Genomic DNA, 24,536 nt, shown 5'->3' with positions numbered 1-24,536 from the left:
TTTGTTCGTGTATTTGACACTGTTAATCCTCTGCCTTAATTTGAAAACAATTTAGGTTTTTCCAGTTAATGTTAGGCTAGGCAGTTACATGTTTAGTTTTAATAGTATGGACAGATACCTATAGCCTTAAAATAAGTATCCGGCAAATAATTATCATCAAACATGACTTATACAGCACAGAATGTAGTTGAAGAAAAGACCCAAGAAGCTTTGGGATTGTTAAATAAGGATGTAGTTATAAAAAAGGGTGAGTGCAATATTTTTAATTATTTATTAACGAAAAAAATCTATATTTATCTTTATAGTCAATTGAAATGTTTCATTTTTTAGGCCATACCTTGAATTTGTTAGAGGAGCCAATTTTATTTTTTTTTGATATGTAGGGGGATCAGTAGAAGCTTAAGTTCAAGTTTTTGGGGTCGCCACCCTTTTCCCCCGGCCGCCATCTTGAAAAAAGGGTGCAAAGGGGTTTCGCGCTATATCTCGTAAAGTACCCACCCTACGGAAAATCTAGTCAAAAATAAAAAGTAGCAAATTAAATTTTCTACAATTTTATGTCTATTACTTTTTATCGTCTAGTCACCAACAAAAAAGATATAAACAAAAATAAGTAAAAATTATTTAACAATTTTTCTTTTGGAGGTTATAACCTTTTTTCAGTTCATTTTACAATAAAACAACACTAGATGGATTTTAAGCGAAAAATTTTGACTATAAAGGTGTTTAATTATATTTATTTTTCTACGTTTTTAGCGCTTCAAACTTGATCAGATTCTCGAATGCTCATAGGGATACAATAAAAACAAAACGTCAGGCTTACTCTTCTATCTTAATATAATTATTATTATTAATCTATTTTTGACCTTTCTCTGCACTATAAAACTTAAAACGCTAAGCATATATAGAAAAGGCCCAAGAAGCTTTTCAGGAAAAATTCGCCTTTCCAGAAGAAGAATGACGCAACCACAGAGTGCAAAATTATTCAGAAGAGCAAAAAAAAACGATTTTTAAACATTTAAAATAGAGATTAAATGAAGAGTAATCGTCCAGGAGCATCGGTATGGCGTTTGTTTTTTGACAACGATGGCTTTTATTTTCATCGATATTGGTTCGAATTTCATTATCTTAATTTAATCGCCCCATTTTCAGCCCTATCTACAGTTGCGTCATTATGCATCTGAAACAAGGTCTAACATAGCGCGTATTTCAGTAACGACGCAATTACCCTATAGTGGCTCAGCACATTTTTACAGTTCGGTCTTTTTGTATCATCTTTACATAGTATTTTAGAAGTTAATTGCGCAATAAACAGGAAATGACAAAATTTGAAATTACGTCATTTTTCTTCCTTACCGGACTGAATATCTGCCTGCTATTACTTTTATCATTATAATTTATCCTAGGTGGCACAGCAGTCGGTCCCCCTCTACTTAACTTATTCTTACAGTTGTGCTACCTATTTGGCCACGTGCAGTCGTATTAAACATTGTGAAAAGTATTTTCAGTTTTATAGATAATACTATTGAGAGTCTTGTGGGTAAAATTTATATTTTTGTGATTAGATAAGCATTTTGTTTTTTTTTTGTAAGAGCGCATCATGAGTGGTGGTTATTTTATTTGTAGGAAGCCTCTAGGGAAAAGTATTTGTCAGTGGGAAAGTCGAGCCATCTTTACTCACTGTTGTCGGCGAAAGTTTTTCGTCTTTTTATATGGCGGAAATAAAGACGATTCTCTGGAAACTCTGAGATAAAAACGATTCGATAAAACAGTGACAAAAAATGCATTTAATCTCTTCTCACTTCCCCCCAACACAAGATGCAGGCCGTTTCCACAGACTCCGAGTGTATCACCAGATTCAGTCATGGCTCGGTAAACATTGTGATCCAGAAAATTGGGGCTGGAAAAAACACGAAAAATCTTGGATACCAATCCAGACTTCCAAGCCTTCAGTACCCCCGAGCTTATGAAATTCATTTTTAGTAGATAAAATGGAAACTGGAAGTGCATATGGTTGCCCAAAATGAGACCTCAAGTGTTCAACAGTGTGCCTCTATTGTGGTGGTAAAAGTTGCAGCAACATCGTGGACATATCAACATTGATTATTGAAGAAAATGAATTGGTAGATGAATTACCGACAATGACGCCAACTCTAACTCTCATTATAGGTACCACAAAAATTCACCTCGGATACTGATTCAGATCTTGACTCACAGCCTGGACCATCGAAAAAAAATTAAAAAATAATAACTATGATAGATCTTTTTCAACATAATATAATATTAAATAATATTATTTTGTCTAGAAATTGTCCGTGGATTAGGCCTATTGGGAATACCACACAAAAAACGCGCCTCAAGACTCTACCTCATTGGTGGCCGGAAAAAGGGTCAAAAATAGCTTAATAATAGCATAGGAATGTTAAAATCATAATAAATAAATATATAGATAGAAAAGTGTGACCAAGGTTTTGTTTTTATTGTATTCTTTGAGAAATCGAGAATCTGGTCAAGTTTGTAGCGCTGTAAAACCTAGATAAATAAATAAAATTAAACATTTTTATAGTGGACATTGTTCGTTAAAAAATCCTCTATAAAATCGCTCTGATGTTATTTTTTTGTAAAATCAACGGAAAAAAAGTTATAACCTCCAAAAGGTAACTTTTTACAAAATTTACTCTTATTTTTGTTTATAACGTTTTTGTTGGTCACTTGAAGATAAAAAGAGATAGATATAAAATTGTAGAAAATTTAATTTGATACATTTTATGTGTAATTAAATTTTCTGTATGGTTGCTAGTTAAGGAGATACAGCGCGAAAGCTCTTTGCACCCCTTTTTCCAAGATGGCGGCCGGGGACAAGGACGGCGACCCCAAAAACTTGAACTTAAGCTTCTACTGAACCATCCTACACAATAAAAAATAAAATTGACTCCTGTAAGAAATGAAACCTCAAATGTAACATTTCGATGGACTATTACTTCTGTTATTTGCTTTATAGTATAACGCATTATTAATTGTAATTTTCCGTAATCTAAATCAAACTGTCAAGTATATTTATTTTTCTCAAAAGGTCGTCATCATTGGCTCTTGTATAATAATGCTTTTCAATTGTTCGCAAAATTCTTTTTTTCTTCATACGACTTCTGCTCAATTGGTGCAGGAGCATTCGTTCGTTCTTTCTTTCTCCCCTTCCTTATACCTTTTCAGGCGCCAGATTTGGGTTTAGTTTAGCTACTTATTCACCCATCTCTTTCATTCTTTTCTGTCGTGTTATTATTTTCATTTCTTCAAGCGTTTTCTGTTTAATCTTTCCCGCATCTACTGTGTGCGTGTGTCCATTGTTTCCTCGGTCTACCTTTTTTGTTTTTTTGTGATATTTCTTGTTTCGTGATTTTGTCTCATTAGTCTACAGGGTTTCATTCTCATCAGATATCCATACCAGTTTAATTATCTCTTTATTATTTTATTCATTATTGGTTCCTGTCAATGCATTCTCTCATCTCTTATCTCCATTGTATTCCACAGAAGGGTTCCGGTCTAACGAAAGGCATTAATGAGCCTTGTTTGGCCATTTTATCTAGATTTCATTGCCCTTATGACCCTCATGCCCTGGTACCCAGGCTACCGTAACCTTGCTAGTCTTCTTGTCTATTTAGGATACCCCACACTCCCATACTAGCTTAGAATTGACTTCTACATAATTTATTAAATTAAACCCTGCTTGGCTTATTATGTAGTTATCTGATATTACCATTTCCACTTACTTATTACTTCTTTCTCTTTAAGGTTGATGGTTTTATTCCGTGTTTTGTTTTTATTATTTGTTGCCATTATTTTAATTTATATCGATATTCATATTTTCTATATAACCTACACGTTAAATTTTAGGACCAACGATTGGAAAGAGACATCAACAAGCTCTTATTCTTTGTGTTTTAATACATTTTTGCTTCATCATCAGAACAGCATTGACTGTCGCCATAGTAGCCATGAACAATCCAGAAGCCAGTAGTAATAAAGATATACCGGTGAGTTGAATACAATATCTGATTTGATTTGCATGTAAACATTGCTTGTTTTCTCTTCACAACGTTACATTCCTTCTTTGAAACAGTTTTAATTTTATAGACTTTCGACTGGAATGACAAAAGCTTAATTATGGCATCATTCCTATGGGGCTACTGCATCCCTCAAATAGTCGCAGGATACGTATCTGATAAATATGGAGCCAAATGGTTTTTAGTCGGAACTACCACGGTAACGGCAACTGCTGGTCTACTAATTCCTTCTGCAGCTATATATTTTGGATCTACAGGAGTTATGGTTTGCCGATTTCTACAAGGTATATCTCAAGGGTTTTTGTTTCCGTCAATGCACGCAGTATTGGGCAAGTGGATACCAGTTCCAGAAAGGAGTAGGCTTGGTACTTTTGTTTATTCAGGTAAGACCTGGACCTCGATTTTTGACCCTTCGCTTCGTTATAGATCATTCGCTAAGTATCGAAAGTATTGAAATCCCAATTTTTGACTATTCGCTTAAATGCGAATGCGCTAAATAACGACGTATACGATTCGAATTATAGCGAGCACACAATCAGTTGACGTTATCGATAAAGTGACGTTAAAAGCATTGTGTTTGATATTTATTAGCGGTAATGGATGAACTAATTAATATATTTTTTATTGAAAATTTGGAGGCAGTGGAAAATCAGCAGCACATAAATGCTCAACGACAACCTCAAGACCCGTTTTTATTATCGGATGCTAAAGGACCCCGCACAAACCTGGCCGGCGTCTTTGACTTTTGTTTTATTTCTTGTCCAGTTGTTTTGCTTTTTATTTTTTAATTTTACTCCTAACATTGCGCTCTCCATGGCTCTTTGTGTTTTCATTATTTTATCGATATTTGCTTTGGTCAAGGTCCATGTTTGGCATACGTATGTGAGAATTGGGAGTATGCACTGGTCAAACACTCTTGTTTTTAAGTATTGTATCTTGTATTCTTTAGACCCATTTTAGTTTCCCATATCCTGCCCAGGCTAATCTTACCCTTCTTTTTACCTCCGCTGTTTGGTTTTCCTTCTTTATTTTTATTATCTGTTCCAAATATATATAATAATTAACCGCTTCTATTATGGTTTCGTTTAGCATTATGTTTCTATTTTCTTGTGTGTTTGTCATTGTTTTTGTTTTGGTAAAATTCATTTTTAGACCTATTTGTTCGGATTTCGGTTTGGTTCATACCAGTAATATAATAAGCTTTGTTTAAGTAAGAACGAGTTTTATTGGAAATATTTAATGTATATAATTATAATTTTTTATGGATTTTTATTAGTGTACCAGTGGCTAGACTCCTTATAGAAGTATCCTGAGTACTACGAACAGGGTCGGCGATAACGGGCATGCAAGGGATGCACTGCAGGCGGGCGCCCCCTGTTTGGGGGGCGCCAAAATGACCTTTTTTCTGTCGGTGCTATACAAAATTCTAATTTAAAAGACACCGAAGGGAGCCTATGCTTCTTTTGCAGGCAAGCGCCTTATACCCTAGCGCCGGTACTGACTACGAAATAACATTTTTGATTATGAACATGATAACTAATTGTTGGGATACTAAAAGATATAAACAATTGATCTTAAGAAAGCATATGATAGAGTTCCTCGAGAGATTATGTGGTGGGCACTCAATAAGAAAAGAGTCCCTGGTGTATATGTTAAGATTGTGAGATATATGTATGAGGGAGTAACGAATATGTTGAGGACAGGTGTGGGAGAGACTGATAAATCTCATGTGAAAGTAGGATTGCACCAAGGATCGGTGCTTAATGTATGATCATGTAGTGTTAGTAGGAAATAGTGAAAGATACTTAGAAGAAAACCTGGAACAGTGGAGACAAGCTCTGGAGGAAAAAGGTTTAAAACTTAGTAGGACAAAAAGAGAGTATTTGGAATGTTCATTTAAAGATGGAGTTACTACAAATAAAATGGTATCTTTGGATAGTGAAATGATTGCGAAAAGCAATAGTTTTGAGTATATAGGATCGGTATTACAGAGTAATGGATAAATAGATGAAGATGCATGCAGTAGAATTAGGGTTGGATGGATGAAGTGGAAGGAAATGAGTTGTGTGTTGTGTGACAGAAAAATTCCAATGAAGCTAAGGGGAAAATTTTATAAAACTGCCATAAGAGCGACTATGATATACGGAACTGAATTTTGAGCAGCGAAAAAGAAAGGGGAACAACAAATGCATGTGGCCGAAATGAGAATGCTTAGATGGATGAGTGTAATGACAAATGATAAAATTAAAAATGAGTATATTAGGGGAAGTCTAGGTGTCGCACCAATTGATGCCAAAATGAGAGCAGACGTTAAGATGGTTTGGCCATGTTCAATGTCGAGACGTTAATCACCCAATACGAAGAATTGCTGAAGTGCAGATTCCTGAAAGGAGTGGGAGAGGAAGACCAAAGAAGACCCGGGCGGAGACGATTAGGCAGGACATGTTGGTAAAGGGGATTAATATTGAGATAACCCAAGATAGAATTGTGTGGACAAATGAAATTAGGGAAGCCGACCCCGCATAGGGATAAGGCAAAGAGAATGATAACTAAAAGATATAAACAATTAATACTACAAAGCTTTTACTGAATAAACTAAAATTAAAAAATACAGAAATACATACCTAAGTAAATATTCCAAATTAACATCATAAACATATTGCCATAATACAAATCAGATCAACTCTTCAGCTAATGTTGACAATTTCTCCAGTATATTTTGAAGGATTATATTTTTCCTTCTTTTTATATTAAGGTTCGTTTTCATTATATTAATTTTTTCTCGGTAGTAAGCTTTTTTTATATTATTCATTTTATTTAAATAATCCTTATACGTCGTTGCAGCAGCAGATGCATTCATAAAATTTTCTCTTTTTTTGGGAATTCTTTTCTTTTTGGACCTCATTGTTGATCGATGATTTCTATTTTCATTTTTTTGTGGTGTTTGTAATTTTATGTCTTGGGGATCTTCGTTTGTAATCTCCAGATTGGGCTCAATGTCCAGGCTTTGGTTGTTTTCATTACTACAATCTTGTACGTCAATCTGGGAATTCAGAGTCTCCGACAACATATTTGTTGTATATGAATTAAAATCGAAGGAAACCATTGATTCCTCAACTGTATGTCCTTCCACCGAAACTTCTTTAATAATACTATATACATCTTCTTCTGTCGATGTTAAATTATCCTCGGGGGGTATTGGAGGGCCTCCACCTGTTTTATTCTGGTGTTTTTTAATCTTCCCCATTTTGACTTTCGCTCTTGAACGAATGTCTTGCCAACACTAAAAAAGGTAGATTAAAAGTTTGTCAATAAAAATTACATGATTATGGTTACCTTTCTCCAGCTCTGCCAGGGTTTAATTGCCCCACCCATACTATTTAGGGTATTGGTAAGGTCTTCCCATAATTGTTCAGAATCTTTCTGAGAAAAATCTTGTGTAAACCTTCCACTACTCAACTGAGGTTTTGTTTTAATGTATTCCACTAAAACTTTCTTTTGCTTTTCGGTAGCTTTTGGCAGCCTTTTTTTCTGGTCCATTTTCTGGATCGTACAGAAAGTAAACTTATTTGAACTGATTTACAAAAATCAAGATTTATAGTGTATTTTTATAAATCTTAAATAAAAATACGGTTAGACAGACGTTATATTGACATACAACACATTTTTTTGAGTTTATCAATGTTGCCAAATCATACAATCGCTATTTTTAGCGAATTCGATAAAGGCGTAACGAATTCCGTAAAAAATATAAATTTTGTATAGTACTCGTTATCAAGTAATAGCTAAAATGCGAATTCGTTATATAACGAAGAATGTCAAAAATCGAGGTCCACAGGCTTGCAACGTAGCGCTTTGATGACGATACGAAGCTACGGGCCGGCGCGGCGTTGAAGTCTCAGGCGGCAGAATTTTATAACAATTAAGCCCGATTCTCATTAGACGTGCAAGGAACCGGCAAGGCACGTGCTCGGCAAAGATTGTTTCGAAAAGAACGTCGCGTCGCATGCCTGGCACGCATAGTGTGAATTACATCCCGTGCAGTGCATAAGATTTTATGTAAAATGTATCTTGCCTAGCCGATGCCTTGCCCATGCCGAGCACTTGCCTTGCGTTATAATGAGAATCAGCCTTAATACTTCAAAGTTAGTTCGCAGCTATGATCTATGATAAGTGCCCAAATTTGTTGGGAGATTATGTAGAAAACTAGCAGAAATTTTACAGCCAAGTATATAATCGATAGAATATAATATATAGAATTCCTGATTTTGTAATGTATGATTTCAGGTTCACCACTAGGTATAGTTTCTTCCTTAATATTAACTGGATACATATGTTCAACAAGTTATGGATGGCCAATGGTCTTTTACCTTTTCAATACCATCGCACTGATAGTGGTAGCTATTTATGCCTATATTGGCAGTAATGACCCAAGGAGTCATCCTACAATTAGCGAGGAGGAGAAGAATTACATTATAAATAGTTTAAACACTGCAAATGACAGGGTAAGTAATATACAGCGTGAGGCAAATAAAGGGCCTATTAGAAATATCTCGAGAACTAAAGGCAACAGAATCATGAAAATTGGAATAAAGGGGTTTTGAAGGATGATCTATTAAATGAAAATATTTTCATCTCTTTGCAACTTCCGGTTATACCGGAAGTTGCTTACAACTTCGTTGTTTTAAATGGGACACCCTGTATATTTTTACATTTTTGGATTCTCTTCGATGTCTTCTTTCTTAAAATATGAGGTTTTGTAATATTAAACAGGGTATTTTAAAAGATAATTACGTTTTTTTATTAATTTCGTAGCAAAATTAACACCCTGTAGAATTGTAGTAGTTTGACATCTAAAACTCTACTTACGTTCAAATGATTTTTAATATACTCTACTATTGTTAAGAATCATTAGTATAGCTAAATTTTTAATTTTAGTATACAGGGTTGGTCGAAACTCGGAATGAGTATTTTATGAGTTTTCTTAAATGGAACACCCTGTATTTTAGTATTGTAATGAAATGATATTTTATGGTACTTTTTTATTTCTTAAGCATTCCCTATACCTAACTGCTTTAATTTGTGCTTAATTGTTAATCGCACCAACAATCTTAACTAAGTAGGTATTTCGATAGCTAAACCATTATTGGTAATTTTAAGGACCAGTCTGGATTAATATGTATTTATTTCTGAAAAATCATTTGGGATTGAGTATTTTCACGGCCAACCTAATAAAATTTTACGTATTTTTTGTTGAAATTAATGTTTAGTTTGAATCACCAATAACTCACAAATTAAAACAGTTAGGTATAGGGAATGCTTAAGAAATAAAAAAGTACTATAAAATATCATTTTATTAAAATACAAAAATACAGGATGTTCCATTTAAGAAAACTCAGAAAATACTCATTCCGAGTTTCGACCAACCCTGTATACTAAAATTAAAAATTTAGCTATACTAATGATTCTTAACAATAATAGAGTATATTAAAAATCATTTGAACGTAAGTAGAGTTTTAGATGTCAAACTACTACAATTCTACAGGGTGTGAATATTGCTACGAAATTAATAAAAAAACGTAATTATCTTTTAAAATACCCTCTATAATATTACAAAACCCTATATTTTAAGAAAGAAGACATCGAAGAGAATCCAAAAATGTAAAAATATACAGGGTGTCCCATTTAAAAAAACGAAGTTATAAGCAACTTCCGGTATAACCGGAAGTTGAAAAGAGATGAAAATATTTTCATTTAATAAATCATCCTTCAAAACCCCTTTATTCCAATTTTCATGATTCTGTTGTCTTTAGTTCTCGAGATATTTCTAATAGGCCAGTTATCTGCCTCACCCTATATCCAGGAACGAAAGTTAATGTGAAGGTGAATTAAAATATGGAATTATGGAAATAATTGTCTATGCATGGGGGTGAAGTCACCGTTAAGAGAAAGTTGACGGTATTTAAATCAGGTACCCAATTATTTAATTTATCCATAACTCTATCCATTTTCCCTCCTCTCAAAAGAGGCTCTTTAATAAATATCTGGGTAGGTACCCATTTTTTATTGAGGTGGAAGGTTCTAAATCGACCAGGCAAGATGTCCGTTGGACTCCATCCGGAAAGGGATACACGCTAGGGAATAGCATTCAGAGAATGGATTAAATGCGTTGCATGGCCCCTGACCAGTAGCCTACCAACTAAAATCACCCGTTCTTTGGACAAGGCAAACGTTTCGGCTACTTGCCATTTTCAATAAGCACTTTAATAATTCATGTAAATACTATATAATACACTCAAAATTTACGTCTGCATTTGTTGTTAATCTGGATTGAAATGGGAGAGTGATATTTGACCCTAAATCCACATGGCAGATATTTCAAACCACGGCCGGTCCAGGGTCCTAATTAAAATGTCTGCCAATGGTGCATTTACAAAACAAAGTCAATTTATTAAGCTGTGATATATTGTTATAAATAAATAAAGGCAGAGGGGAAGAAGAAGAAGAAGACCTAACTATTTAATTGTGTAATAATTTGTATTCATAAATTTTGTCAATTTGTATTACGTTAAAATAGTTCATTTTTAAAATATTTAATTTTTTCATTCACCCTGTAAAATAGGTACCGATTATCAGTAATATATTGTTAGTTATAAGTTTCTCGTTTAATAATGGTAAAATAATTCTACGGTCTTTGGACAAATGTTTATAATTTTATCAGTGCGGGTAGATTTGAGAGAAAGTACTTCTAACAACAATTAGCCGGCGAAAGCGTGTATACGAAAGACGTTTTGTTTTCGGAGTTATGAGTAATATTTGGAAAAAGTCGAAATTTTAGATTTCCGAGAAAGAGGAAAAAGTACTTACGACTGGGAAATTTGGAGGCTGATATATGACGTAGTAAGGACATTTGTTTGGACCAATGGAACTGAAGTGATGTCATTGACAGAAGGGGAATTTGAGCGAAGAGTTTTTTGGCAAGGAAAGAACGAGGCAGTGTGGATTCCGGATAGCTAAAGGTAGCTGTGTTGAAAAAGAAGTAAAGAAAGTGTCGGTCTTCGTTAATCAAAGCCTTAGGGGCACCCGTAAACACAAAGTATTAAGAGAAAGTTCTTTTTTAAGTTAACATTAAATTCAGTTACAAGTCGTAACAGTTGTACCAAGGTATCCAAATTTATATTTCTCTATATCAATATTCTCTGTTGCGAGGATTTCGGTTTTCTTTGGTTTCATCGACGTCTACATAAAGACTCCAGTGTGATTGGAAATAAACTTTTACATTAACAATTTCGTAATTTTTAAATTGACTTTAGTTTAACAGTTGTAAGTATACTGGGTAACTTTCTATTAAAAAAAATTAATTTGCGGTATTTTTCATATTCGTTTACTTACCTTTATTTGCATAATCATTTCATAAATTGTTCGTTTTACAGTTTATTCTGTTATTAAGATTTGTGTTTAATTTTTTGGTAAAACCAGTTTTTGTTATTATACGGTTATATTTTATTTTTGAATTTTATTTTTTATGAGTTTTCTCTGAGTATTGGTTTTAAATTTCTGTGATTGGATGACGTAAAACCCTGAGATAATTTATTACTTTGAGCTAGCCCAATAAAAGTTTTGTTACATTAATAATTGAAAATAAGTATACGTATAATTATTAAATATTACATAAAGAAAATAACGAGAATCAAGATAATATAACGGAGAGATCCTTCATATCCGTCTTATTACAATTTTGATCTTTCTTTATGTGAATCAACTCGAATATAGATCTTTTGTTGTAGCTCTGTCCTTTTCCCAAAGTTTGTACATTTTGAAAGTCAATGTCATGCTTATATTCTATAGAATGTTTATCTAAGGCTGTAGTGTTTAATATATTAATTCGTACATTATATTTATGTGCAACAACCCTTCTATGTAGATATTGGCGTGTTTGCTCAATATATGTAAACGTATAGGATCAAGGATCAAGCAATGGCAGAATTTAGTATCTAATGAATATAAATTTTAACAAAAAAATTTGTGCAATGAACTATACTGTTGTTCAATAAAAAAACTTACTAATTTTAGCACAAACTGATGGTTCCTTGGAAGGACATGCTTACATCCAGGGCATTCATAGCTCTGTTAATAACCAATATGTGTTTTAACTTCACTCACTGGATGTTTATATCGGAAACTTCTATATATCTTGACAAGATAATGCATTTCGACCTAAAATCCGTAAGTATACAAAATAGAATATTGCCTCTCAGAAATTGAAAAATACATGACATGTTAAGGTACGTATCCACTACACTTGTGCTCCGCGCTCCCTGCATCTGCTGCAATCTATAAGTTATGCGCTTCTCTACATATAAGGTTTAAAACAGACGGATCACTCTGCAGCACTATTCGATGGATCCACAAAGTGGCCGAAACAGGCGATTTTTGTAGCCCCAATGATTTTGTAAGCGCAAAAACAGACGAACTACTCTGCAATGCTACGCTGTCGCTGTCACAAACCGACACCGATTGGATCGCTTAGGCGAAGCGCGCACCGTTGCACAGTCCGGAAGAGCCAACGTATGCACTATGTACAGCAGTTGCAGGAGCGCGGAGCGCAAGTGTAGTAGAAACGTGCCTTTAAACCCACAGAACTATATATGTTACACTTAAACACATAATTTGTATAACGGTATTTGGAGTTTTGTTATTTTATAATGATTAAGTGACTGTTTAACAACTAATGTGTTTTTTAGAATAGCCTTCTGATGTCTCTTCCCTATATAATAGAAGTTTTTGTCGGATTTACAGCATGTTTCATTGCAGATTATTTGTATGCGAAGAATACAATTTCCACCAGTGTTATAAGAAAGATTATGAATAATATCGGTACGTTTTTTAATTGTAGCTTTCTTCTTCTTTTTAAACTTTTACGTTATCAGCGATTGCTGTTCCTTACTCTTCTTCGCCACTCATTTATTTCCATCGTGCCTTCTTCACCTTCTTCAAACCTTCCTCTTTTAAGTCCCCTGACACACAGTCCTCAAAACTTCTCCTTGATTTTCCTCTACTAATTCTTCTATTAACTTCTAATCCTCCATCACACACAGTTCTCATTTCTACATCTGACGTAACCAAACCATTGCAGTCTTTGTTTTTGAATCTTTTTTGAGACTTTAGATACTCCTGCCTTTTTCCTTATTTAGTCGTTCCTGATCCTTTTCCTTCCAGTCATACCCAGCACTCACCGTAACATTTTCATTTCAGCTACCTCCATCTTCTTTTCCGGAATCTTCTTTATAGGCCATACTTCACTATCTTCATTATCTTCTATATATATTTCCTTTTACCCCTTCCCCAATTTTTCGATCACAGCGTACCTTGCTCATTCACATCCAATTAAACCAACCAGCCTGTATCCTGTGGTCAATGATCTAGTATCCAATTTTCCGTTATCTAGGACCCCAGGTAGCCTTAGGACTAAGTAAGTAAGTAGGAGCCTAGGTATTTAAATTCTCCTACTCGTCCTAATTTTCTCCAAGTAACTCTGTCCTCAAACACGTATACTCCGTTTTTCACCTATTAAACTTAAGTCCTCTCTCTTCAATAACCCCTCTCCAGCCCTCCATCATCTGCTCCAAAATTTCTTTGCTTTCTTCTGTGAACACGATCGTGATAGTAGTCCTCTCTTTTGCAATCGTGATATCAACATAAAGTTACAAATATGAATGCTGCGGTGTTATGTCTTTTCCACCCTATGATATGGAGTTGAGGCTTGGACTCTAAAATAGTCGACCATAAAAACACATCAAGCATTTGAGACGTAGTGCTATAGGCGTATTCTCGAAATATAATGGATGGACCGCGTCACTAACAAGCAAGTACTTAAAACTTTAGACATAAGATGCGAAATTATACATGAGATCAAACTTTTTTTTTTTGTTCTTTGGGGGGTGAGAATCTTCAAAAAACCGTCTGGGAAGGTGTCCCAGGTCTGTCGGATTCAGTCCGGCACGCTTCACCGCTGCCGAGGCCGCCTACCGACTAAACTCACGCCCTCTTTCTCCAGCCGACGAGTCTGGAACCGCACTTAGCGTGCATGTCTGACACATGAGATTAAACTAGAAAGATGGAATACACAAAGCATGCCACATTAGGAGGGGTGAAAAATATGAACTTTTAAGAAATATCATGCAGGGTAAAATTAAAGGCAAAATAAATGTGGGAAGACGAAAAATATCGTGGCTTCGCAATCTACGTGGATGGTTCGGGTGTAGTTTGATTGAACTTTTTAGGTGGGTTGCTAACAAAGTCGCAGCGTCCATGATGATTTTCAATCTCCGCTAGAAGTGACACGTGAAGCAGATGGCCGTGTCCATGACAATTTCCAATCTCCACTAGAATTGACACATGAAGACTAACATGATTGTATCAGCAAAGAGCGCTAACCAAGGGGCCTCCTCCCTTACCTTCTCTGTCAAGTTCTATAAATACCAAGTATGGCTTTATTTTCTTCTCGAAATATTTCTCTATCAACTGGGTTAAAGTAAATAAGGCATATGTTGTCCTCCTTCTTGGCATAAACCCAAATTGTTCTCGGCTCTCTTATTAACTTACGCCCTTCAGTTCTCAACCAAATTTTCATTATGTGCGACATTAACTCCATACCTCTATAGCTCTTACAGTCCTGAAAGGACTGTAAGAATATAAACTCCTTTATCCACACTCCTCTATGTATTGGGCAGTTTTTTCTTCCTCATATATCCTACTCACCATTTACCTCAAAATATCAAAAGCTTTCTATCCTAGAGCCTACCAAACCTTCATATCAGGTCCTACTGCTATTGTGCTAAATTGTCTATAATACATATAATAAAAGTTTTTTCTTATTTTTTTTTATGATTTTAGAGCTGTTAAATACGTTTTCTCCGTGTTACTAAGCTTTATGCTTTATTGAAGAGCAACTACCAATTTTTATTTTTTATGAGTACAGCGTTTAAGTCTTTTGTATATTTGTCAACTAGTACATAAGTTATATTAAAAAGGTATATTCCAATTGTTATTGTAAAAATTATACACATTTAAAAATATTTCAGGTATGTTTATACCAGCAGTTGCTATTTTTCTGCTAACTAGGACCGGTGCCAATGATAAGAACTACGCCATTTTGTGTATTATACTTGTCAGCGGTTGTCAGGGAGCTGGTAAATCAGGTCATGTCGTAAACCATATGGATCTTGCTCCTAATTTTTCAGGAGTTATGATGGGAATTACTAATAGATTTGCTGTTGTAGTTTCTTCGTTTGCCCCTGTCTTGGCCCAAATTATTGTAAAGGATGAGGTAAGTACCTAAGTAATCAACAAAACTCTTTCTAAATAAAGATTAAATAATAGTGGAGATAGATTGCAACTTTGATAATATCAACACGAATATGGACCTTGTAGTTTCTGAATATTTCTTTCAAAATATTAATTATCTCAATTCTTGCCAGCTCAACTTGCTTCTTCTTCTTGTGCCACTCCTATCGGATGTTGGAAATCATCAAGGCTATCTTGACCTTGTTTAAAGCTGACCTAAAGAGTTCATTAGTGGTGCAGCCAAACCACTCTATCAAATTACAAAACCATGACATTCTTCTACGGCGTGGATTCCGTTTTCCTTCTATTTTTCCTTGTATTATATTTTGAAGTAATGTATATTTATGTCCTCTTATCAGGCGACCCAAATATTTGAGTTTTCTTCGAGCTCAACTTTAAGTTCATATACTTACTTACTTTCCGTGTCCGGAACACCAAGAACTTTAAATTCTGTATTTCCAATGGTTGGCCACATAGATGGCCCTGTCATTTGCTATAATTAAGTCTATTTCTGTGCAGGTCTCTCTCATCTCTGTGCATGATAGTATGTAGATGCCGGCTGGTTTGAACCGCGCCAAAGTCGCAGGTATCGTCCTCCTGGTATCCCCATATTTTCAGGTTTCTAGCACAACGTGAAACGCCGGTTCTTAGTCTATTTAGCGCTTTCCAAGTCGGAAACGGTAAATTGTGTCCAGCAGTCATTTCCTCTGAGGGAGGAAAATGTGTCAGGGTAGCTGACGCTTACCATAGATGTATTCGGCGCTTCTCTGGCGCTTCCAGGATGGATTTTGATGTTTTTAGGAAGCTTTTACGAGATCTTAGTCTGCTTGCCTAAGTTTGCTGGTCATATAAGGGGTGTCTTCGGTCCGTCTCCTACTTTTTTCGTTCTACCTCTGACGTGACCTTCCTCCTGATAGGTGGTGGAGCAATCCCAGCTATGGGGTATACCTCTTAGATAGGTGGCGGATACCAGGCAACCCGATATTATACGAACCGTTTAATTTAGAGCCACCTCGACGTTCTTTGCGTGAGCAGAGTTTGCCCATACTGGTGCTCCAAACTCCGCGGCCAAAAAACATAATGCTAAGGCAGAAGTGCGGAATGTGTGTGGTTGTGCTCCCCATTTTGTATTAGTTAGCTTGAGGATGATATTATTTCTGGCATTTACTTTCCTCTTGACATCTTGACAGTGGTATCGGTAAGACAGAGTTCTATCCAGACGGACGCCAAGGTATTTTGGCGTCTCGTTGCGTTCCAGCATCTGACCATGCCATTCCACCTCCAGTGGCCTTCGGGCATGCTTGTTTCTAAGGTGGAAAGCACATACCAGGGTTTTTGTGGGACTGGGTTTTAGATTGTTTTTATCGTAATATAGAGCTAAGTCTCCCAGGACATCTGTCAGTTTCACTTCGACTCCATTGAAGGTTCTCCCCTGAGCTGCTACAGCTGTACCATCAGCGTAAATAAATTGCCTTGTTTGTTGGTGTATGGGTTGGTCGTTGGTGTATATGTTGTATAGAATCGTCGCGAGGACACTTCCCTGTGGTAACCCATTTTTTTTGGTCCCTCACCGACTGTTCTTGGCCTGGAGCGTTACGTAGAAGCGTCTATTCTGGAGAAGACATTTCACTAACCTTGTTAGTCGGAAATCCTTTGTAGTTTCGTAGAGTTTTGCGACTAGCCGTTGGTGGTTAACTCTGTCATAGGCGGCAGTTAGGTCTATGAACGCTACTCCTGTTATTTCTTTCCGTTCAAAACCATCTTCAATATGTTGGATGAGATTAAGAATTTGACTGCAGCACTAAGTTCATATAAAAACCATTTACGTTTGAAACCATTTGGATCTTAATTTATTTTTAGTGCCATTGATTGTCTTTTTAAGTGAGTTCTTTATTATCCTGAAATATAATCTAGAAGAGTACTGTTAACCCACCATCCTTTGTAGTTCGCAGGATATCTTCTTTTTCCTTACTTGTATAAGAAACTTCTTCTTCTTCCTCTTTATATGCAATTCTGCTTGTTCATTGGCGGACTGAAAGGTTATCACTCCATTTTTTGCGCGGTTGGCCAATACTTGTACCGTGTATAAGGAACCTATATATGATATTTTTCACTTGTTTATAACGCTGATTCTCCTTTATGTACAATTGGTTTTCATCTTTTTTATTGACCTCCATGTTTCAAAAGATTGTGAACCTTCTATTCTGTTTTCTATATTAATACTTCCACATTCTGTTCCCAAATTAAATGGTTATCTTCTCTGACCATTTCTTTTACTTTTATTTGCATTTTGTTATATTTATTCTATTAATTCAGATTTTAGGTTTAACCAACTTTAGTATTTTTATTTCTTTTTTTTGGTATGGGATATAATGGATTGCTTTTTTATCCTTTTGTTTCATCGTTCCATACCACTTGCTTCTTTAGCGACTTAATATATAGTTTCTGTTATTATTAAGAAAAAAATTGAAAAAATACTTGAAAAAGTTTTAAATAAATTATGGCGACATTTTAAATTCAAAATAAAATAAAAGTGGTTTTGTCATTTAACGGTAATATTTACATTCAAAAAAGCTCTTTTTGTCAGATATCTTTTTTAAGTTCTGAAACAGTAAAATTAGAAATAGTATGGTATAGTTAGACCCAAACCCAGACATCCAAAGTGAAAGTTATCCTCCAACACCAAATTGTTCTATATAGTCCACATAATGTTCAGACAAAAGTCACACCATTTTGAGCGTCGGGTTTGGGGGGGACAGGGGGGAGAAATCTGTAAATTCGTAGTTTTTTACGTTTTTCGTCAATATTTCTAAAACTATGCGGTTTAGCATGAACAACCTTTTATACAAAATTGTTCTACATTAAATTTGAAATAAAAAAGGCCCTATGCATAACCCTTCTAAAATGAACGGTTCCAAAGTTACGGAGGTAGTATAGTATAATTGGTCCAAAAAAGGCCTAACCCAGACATCCAAAGTAAAAGTTTTCCTTCAACACCAAATTGTTCTATATGTCCACATATTGTTTAGTAAAAAGTTACACCATTTCGAGCGTCCGGATTGGGGGGGGGGGGGAGATGGGGGAGATGGGGGAGATGGAAGAGAATGTCGGTAAATTAGTAGCTTTTTAAAGTTTTTCGTCAATATTTCTAAAACTATGCTTTAGCGTAAAGAATGTTCTATACAAAAAAGTTCTACATAAAATTTAAAACAAAAAAGGTTCTATACATAATTGTTATAAAATCAACGGTTCCAGAGTTACGGAAGGTGAAAAGTGGAGGTTTTCGATACTTTTATATTTACCGATTTCTCCCCCCTCTCCCCCCAAGCCCGACGCTCAAAATGGTGTGACTTTTTTCTGAACATTATGTGGAGCATATAAAACAATTTGGTGTTGGAGGATAACTTTCACTTTGGATGTCTGGGTTTTTGGTATAGTTATACCATACATTGCCCAAAAAATACAAAAAGTATCGAAAACCTCGACTTTTCACCCTCCGTAACTCTGGAACCGTTGATGTTATAACAATTATGTATACAAAATTTTTTGTTTTAAATTTCATGTAGAACATTTTTGTATATAACATTGGTTACGCTAAAGCATAGTTTTAGAAATATTGACGAAAAACGTAAAAAAACTACTAATTTACCGACTTCTCCCCCATCTGCCCCCAAACCAGACGCTCAAAATGGTATAACTTTTTACTGAACAATATGTGGACTATACAGAACAAGTTGCTGTAGGAGGAAAACTTTTACTTTGGTTGTTTGGGTTAGGCCTTTTTTTGGACCAGTTATACTATACTACCTCCGTAACTTTGGAACCATGAATTTTAGAAAGATTATGCATAGGACCTTTTTTATTTCAAATTTAATGTAGAACAATTTTGTATAGAAGGTTGTTCATGCTAAACCGCATAGTTTTAGAAATATTGACGAAAAACTTAAAAAACTACGAATTTACCGATTTCTCCCCCCTCTCCCCCCAAACCCGACGCTCAAAATGGTGTGACTTTTTTCTGGACATTGTGTGGACCATGTAGAACAATTTTTTGTGGAAGGATAACTTTCACTTTGGATGTCTGGGTTATGCCATCTTTTGGATCAACTATACTATACTAAAACTTTTATTTTTTAGCACAATATTAACCAGTGGCGAATCATTTTTTACTTAACGATGGGGTTGAATCTATTTGGTGTTATAAGTAACACATTATTTACATCGGGGAAAAGACAAACATGGAATGAAGGAAAAAGGCGGAAAGAAGGTAATTATTTTTCAGTATATTAGAAAGATTGTTTCTCTTAAATAAGACGATATATGTTTTGAGTAAAGACAATTATCTTTTAATCGTCTATCCTTTCGTTTATAGTCCAAGCTGGAATGGAAGGAATTTTTGAAACCTACCAGGTGTTGTAAAGGACGATGCCAGGAATAACTTATACTAAAATGTAACCAAAAATTTTGTGCGGTTTTTTATTTATGACGATTTTCATTTGTTAAATTTGCAATTTTTAAAGATTTTTAATTTTGCAGCTTAGGATATTCATTTTAGAGAAAAAGTTTTTTAATAAAAAATTATAGTAAATTAAAAAACCTACAATTTGAGCTATAGCAAGTTTAATTTTGTTAATAAGTTATTGCAAAACAGCCTGCGAAAGGTCCAAAATGGCCGTTTTTTCAATTGCGTTATTTATTGTAAAAATATTTTATATATATTTTTAAGGCTTTAAAATGAAGATCTTTGAATACTAAACATAAAAAAAATTTGTATTGTCCGATTTGTGAACTTGTTACTTAGATATTATAATTTGTTTATCCCAAGAGGTCAAATATTCAAGGCTATAACTTTTTGAAAAAAAAAATCGTACAGAGTTAATCTAAGATCCACTCTCCTTCTAAAGACTTATATTTTTATATTCTGTTGTAAATAAATGCGTATAACATTTTTCAACCTCTTATTTCGGGTTTGAAAATAAGGGGGCAAATTTCGTTATAAACATTTAGAACTGAAGCCACCCCTGTACATCCTATGAGTTTCCAACTTGCAGGTTATTGTTGCTGAAGCCAAAATAAAAATTTAAAACCAAATAAAAATATTCTACGGCCAACTGAAGCCGGGATAATTGTTTTTGTTTTTTTTTTGAAATCGTAGTGACTTTATTTATAACAATTAAGAAATTATTTCACAGTCATTGACTAAAGAAAGACTGATATTATCTTAAAATAAAAATTATTTTGACCGAAAGTTACATTTAATTATTAAAAATGATTTTTAAAGTGTAGTGGATATTTATTTTTCGTTTCGACTGTGATTTATTGTGTCGGTTGCCCTTAGCAACGCCTAGCAACTTATAATACATTGAATCACGGTTTTCGCTTTAAATTTTAAAGCACCGCTTGGATTGACTGAAATTTGGTAAACACATAGATAATATGTTAAAGAATAAAAATGATATTGGGCCTCTGTGTGCTTTTGTCCTAGGGGTGAGTTTCACCCCTTATAAGGGGTGAAAAAATATGTGTTCAAAATAAGTTCGGAAATGGATAAACGTCTTATTCTAAGCACCTTTTGTTCTATAGCATTTTTTCACCAAGTTAATACCTTTCGAGTTATTTTCGAGTAAATACCTTCATTTTTCAACAACAAAAGACACGTTTTTAGGTTTTTGACGGTTTTTGACAAATAACTCAAAAAGTAAGTATTTTATTGAAAAAAAGAGTTTTAACAAAAATATAGCAAATTAAAAATTGAAAAACACGGTGTACGTAGACCCAGTAAAAACAAAGTTCTATCTAATGAAAAAGAGGTTCATATCCGTCAAATTTCAAAGTGAATTATTTCAACGTGAAATAACTGAAAAATCATGCACTTTTTGGAGAAAAATCATTACAACTTTTTTAAAGTGTGTAAAAAAATATGTATATCTGTTTTAAAAAAAGTTTATAGCATTAAAAGTAACCAAGTTACGTTGAAAATAAAGTTGATCTCTTTTTTTTTGTCAAAAAACTCAGGAAAGTCACCCCCTAATTAGCATCAAAAATGAAATTAATCAATTTTACTTCAATGTTGTGTTCCTTGTGTATGTGTCGTTTATGTCTGTAAGTTTCATCGGTTCAAAGTGCTTATTTTTGAAGGGGCAGTAGTTAAAAGGACTTGAACTAGTCAATAATCACGAGTGTATTCAAATTTAGAACAGCCATATCTTAACAAATTTTTGCCTTCCAAAAAAAAGCAAAAAATACAAAATATTCGCTACAGCAAAAACTATTTTTTTTACTCTTTGTGATTTTTGGTCACATTAATAAATTTTAAGTTATTTAGAAAAAACCTTTTTTTAAATTAAAAATTAAAACAGATTTACTTTGAAACCATTTTTTTTAAATAAGCCCTTTGAACCGATAATGACTTACAGATCATATAAATATTACATGAGCAAAGTAACTTGTGAAGCGGTAATGATTAATTTGATTAAAGATGCTAATTGGGGGTTGACTTTCGAGTTTTTTGACCAAAAAAAGAGATCAACTTTACTTTCAGAGTAACTTGCTTACTTTTGATGCTATAAACATGTTTTAAAGACAGATATACATATTTTTTAAATACTTTAAAAAATGATTTTTCTCAAAAAAGTGCATGATTTTTTTATTATTCCACGTTGAAATAATTCACTTTGAAATTTGACGGATATGAACCTATTTTTCATTAGCTAGAACTTTGTTTGTACTGGGTCTAGAGATTTCACGCATACATCATTTTTTCAATTTTTAATTTTCTTTATTTTTGTTAAAACCCATTTTTTCAATAAAACACTTATTTTTTGAGTTATTTGTCAAAAACCGCCTAAAAACGTGTTTTTATTGTTGTTGAAAAATTAAGGTATTTACTCAAAATTAACTCGAAAGGTATTAACTTGGTGAAAAAATGCTATAGAACGAAAAGTGCTTAGAATTAGACGTTTTATCCATTTCCGAACTTATTTTGAACATATATTTTTTCACCCCTCATAAGGGGTGAAACTCACCCCCAGGACAAAAGCACACAGAGGCCCAATATCATTTTTATTCTTTAACATGTTATCTATGTGTTTGCCAAAATTCATGTCATTCCAAGCGGTGCTTTAAAATTTAAAGCAAAAACCGTGATACAATGTATTATAAGTTGCTAGCCGTTGCTAAGGGCAACCGATACAATAAATCATAGTCGTAACGAAAAATAAATCTCCATTACACTTTAAAAATCATTTTTAATAATTAAATGTAATTTTCGGTTAAAATAATTTTTATTTTAAGATAATGTAAGTCTTTCTTTAGTCAATGACTGTGAAATAGTTTCTTAATTGTTATAAATAAAGTCACTACGATTTAAGAAACAAAAACAATGATCTCGACTTCAGTTGGTCGTAGAAAATTTTTATTTAGTTTTGAATCTTTTTTTTGTCTTCAGCAACAATAACCTGCAAGTTAAAAACTCATAGGATGTACAGGGGCGGCTTCAGTTCTAAATGTTTATAACGAAATTTGCCCCCTTATTTTCAAACCAGAAATAATAGGTGGAAAAATGTTATACGTATTTATTTACATCAGAATATGAAAATATAAGTCTTAAGAAGGAGAGTGGATCTTGGATTAACTCTGTACGATTTTTTTTTTCAAAAAGTTATAGCCTTGGACATTTGACCTCTTGGGATAAACAAACTATAATATCTAAACAACAAGTTTACTAATCGCGCACTACAAATTTTTTTATGTTTAGTATTGAAAGGTATTAATTTTAAAGCCTTAAAAAATACATTAAAGTTATTTTTACAATAAATAAGGCAATTGCAAAAAACGGCCATTTTGGATATTTGGCAGGCTGTTTTGCAATAACGTATTAATAAAATTAAAGTTGCCATAGCTCAAATTGTAGCTTTTTTAATTTACTATAATTTTCTATTTAAAAGTTTTTCTCTAAAATGCATATCCTAGGCTGCAAAATTAAAAATCTTTAAAAATTGTAAATTTAACAAATGAAAATCATCATAAATAAAAAACCGCACAAAATTTTTGGTTACATTTTAGTATAAGTTATTCCTGGCATCGTCCTTTACAATACCTGATAGGTTTCAAAAATTCCTGAATTATATCACGTTTTTTCACCCACAGCCTGGGATATTAATATAAAATCTAGCGGTCATTCACTGACTAGTGCAATCTGGATTGTATTGAAGCAATCATCCACTTGACTTTTTCTGTTCCGTTTCTTTAAAGATACTAGATGGTGCTTATTGGCGATACTTCGTCTTTACCAACAAGTTCTGGTTGATAAGCCAATAATAGCGAAACACGTTTCACATAATGGCCGGTAGACGAGATATGAATACTACTTTTCGTAAAGTATTTATTTTTATACTTTGTTTAGAGTAGAAAGTCACTAAGTCACAAATACTCATACTTAAAGAGTGCCCTTAAAGAAAAAGAACAGAGAAAGACAAGGTAGTAGGTTGTTTCGATATTGGCCTGATTAATAATAGTCTATTGTTAAATATGTTTTTTAAGGTGTTTTAATACTTTCTATTTCTTTTTTTTTCAGTATCAATCGAGACCATTAAGATAAAATCATAAGTATAAATATTATTGTATTTATTTTTTTATTAAAACTATAAAACAGATAATCTTTTATTAATTTATAATTTAATGGGATACCCTTTGGTGTTACTTTATAGGAGCAGATTTTATTAAAATAGACTTAAAACTGTTGATTAATTGATTATTTTGTAGTGACTACATAGCCACAGATATACAGAAAAAATTGGCACGGTTTAAGGAAAAAGAAGAAATCAGTAGTTTTAGATGGAGTGTAGCAGATGCTACAGGTGCAATGGAAAATAAAAATTAAGCAGGATTAAGATGACTAAAATCGAACAATAAAGAATGCAAAAAGAACTACAGAGAAAACAGATATGTATCAAAGGAATTGTGCAAGACACAGGAGATGAGGAACAAAAAAATAATGAAGAATATAAAAAAACAACGACACTTACAAAACCAATGTAAATCTACCTGAAGGTAAATTATTAAAATACGGAGAAGACTGGTCTAGCTGAATATTTCCTTCTTTGGTGCTAAATGATATTGGCTCGATTTCCA

The 24,536-nt window shown here is 33.8% G+C and overlaps 1 protein-coding gene across 1 annotated transcript; it reads left to right on the top strand.

The window, feature by feature from the left end:
- Window positions 1-24,061, top strand: LOC114337157 (putative inorganic phosphate cotransporter). Its single transcript, XM_028287549.2, has 9 exons — window positions 1-247; window positions 3,889-4,028; window positions 4,129-4,441; window positions 8,346-8,563; window positions 12,132-12,284; window positions 12,803-12,935; window positions 15,143-15,387; window positions 19,542-19,671; window positions 23,980-24,061. The coding sequence occupies exons 1-9, from the start codon at window positions 163-165 to the stop codon at window positions 24,009-24,011; spliced, it is 1,449 nt and encodes a 482-aa protein (XP_028143350.2). The 5' UTR covers window positions 1-162; the 3' UTR covers window positions 24,012-24,061.
- The last annotated feature ends 475 nt before the right edge of the window (window positions 24,062-24,536 follow it).

This window comes from Diabrotica virgifera, chromosome 1, assembly GCF_917563875.1.
Source record: "Diabrotica virgifera virgifera chromosome 1, PGI_DIABVI_V3a".
Classification (NCBI taxonomy): domain Eukaryota; kingdom Metazoa; phylum Arthropoda; class Insecta; order Coleoptera; family Chrysomelidae; genus Diabrotica; species Diabrotica virgifera.
This window is presented reverse-complemented; position numbering and strand designations above follow the sequence as displayed.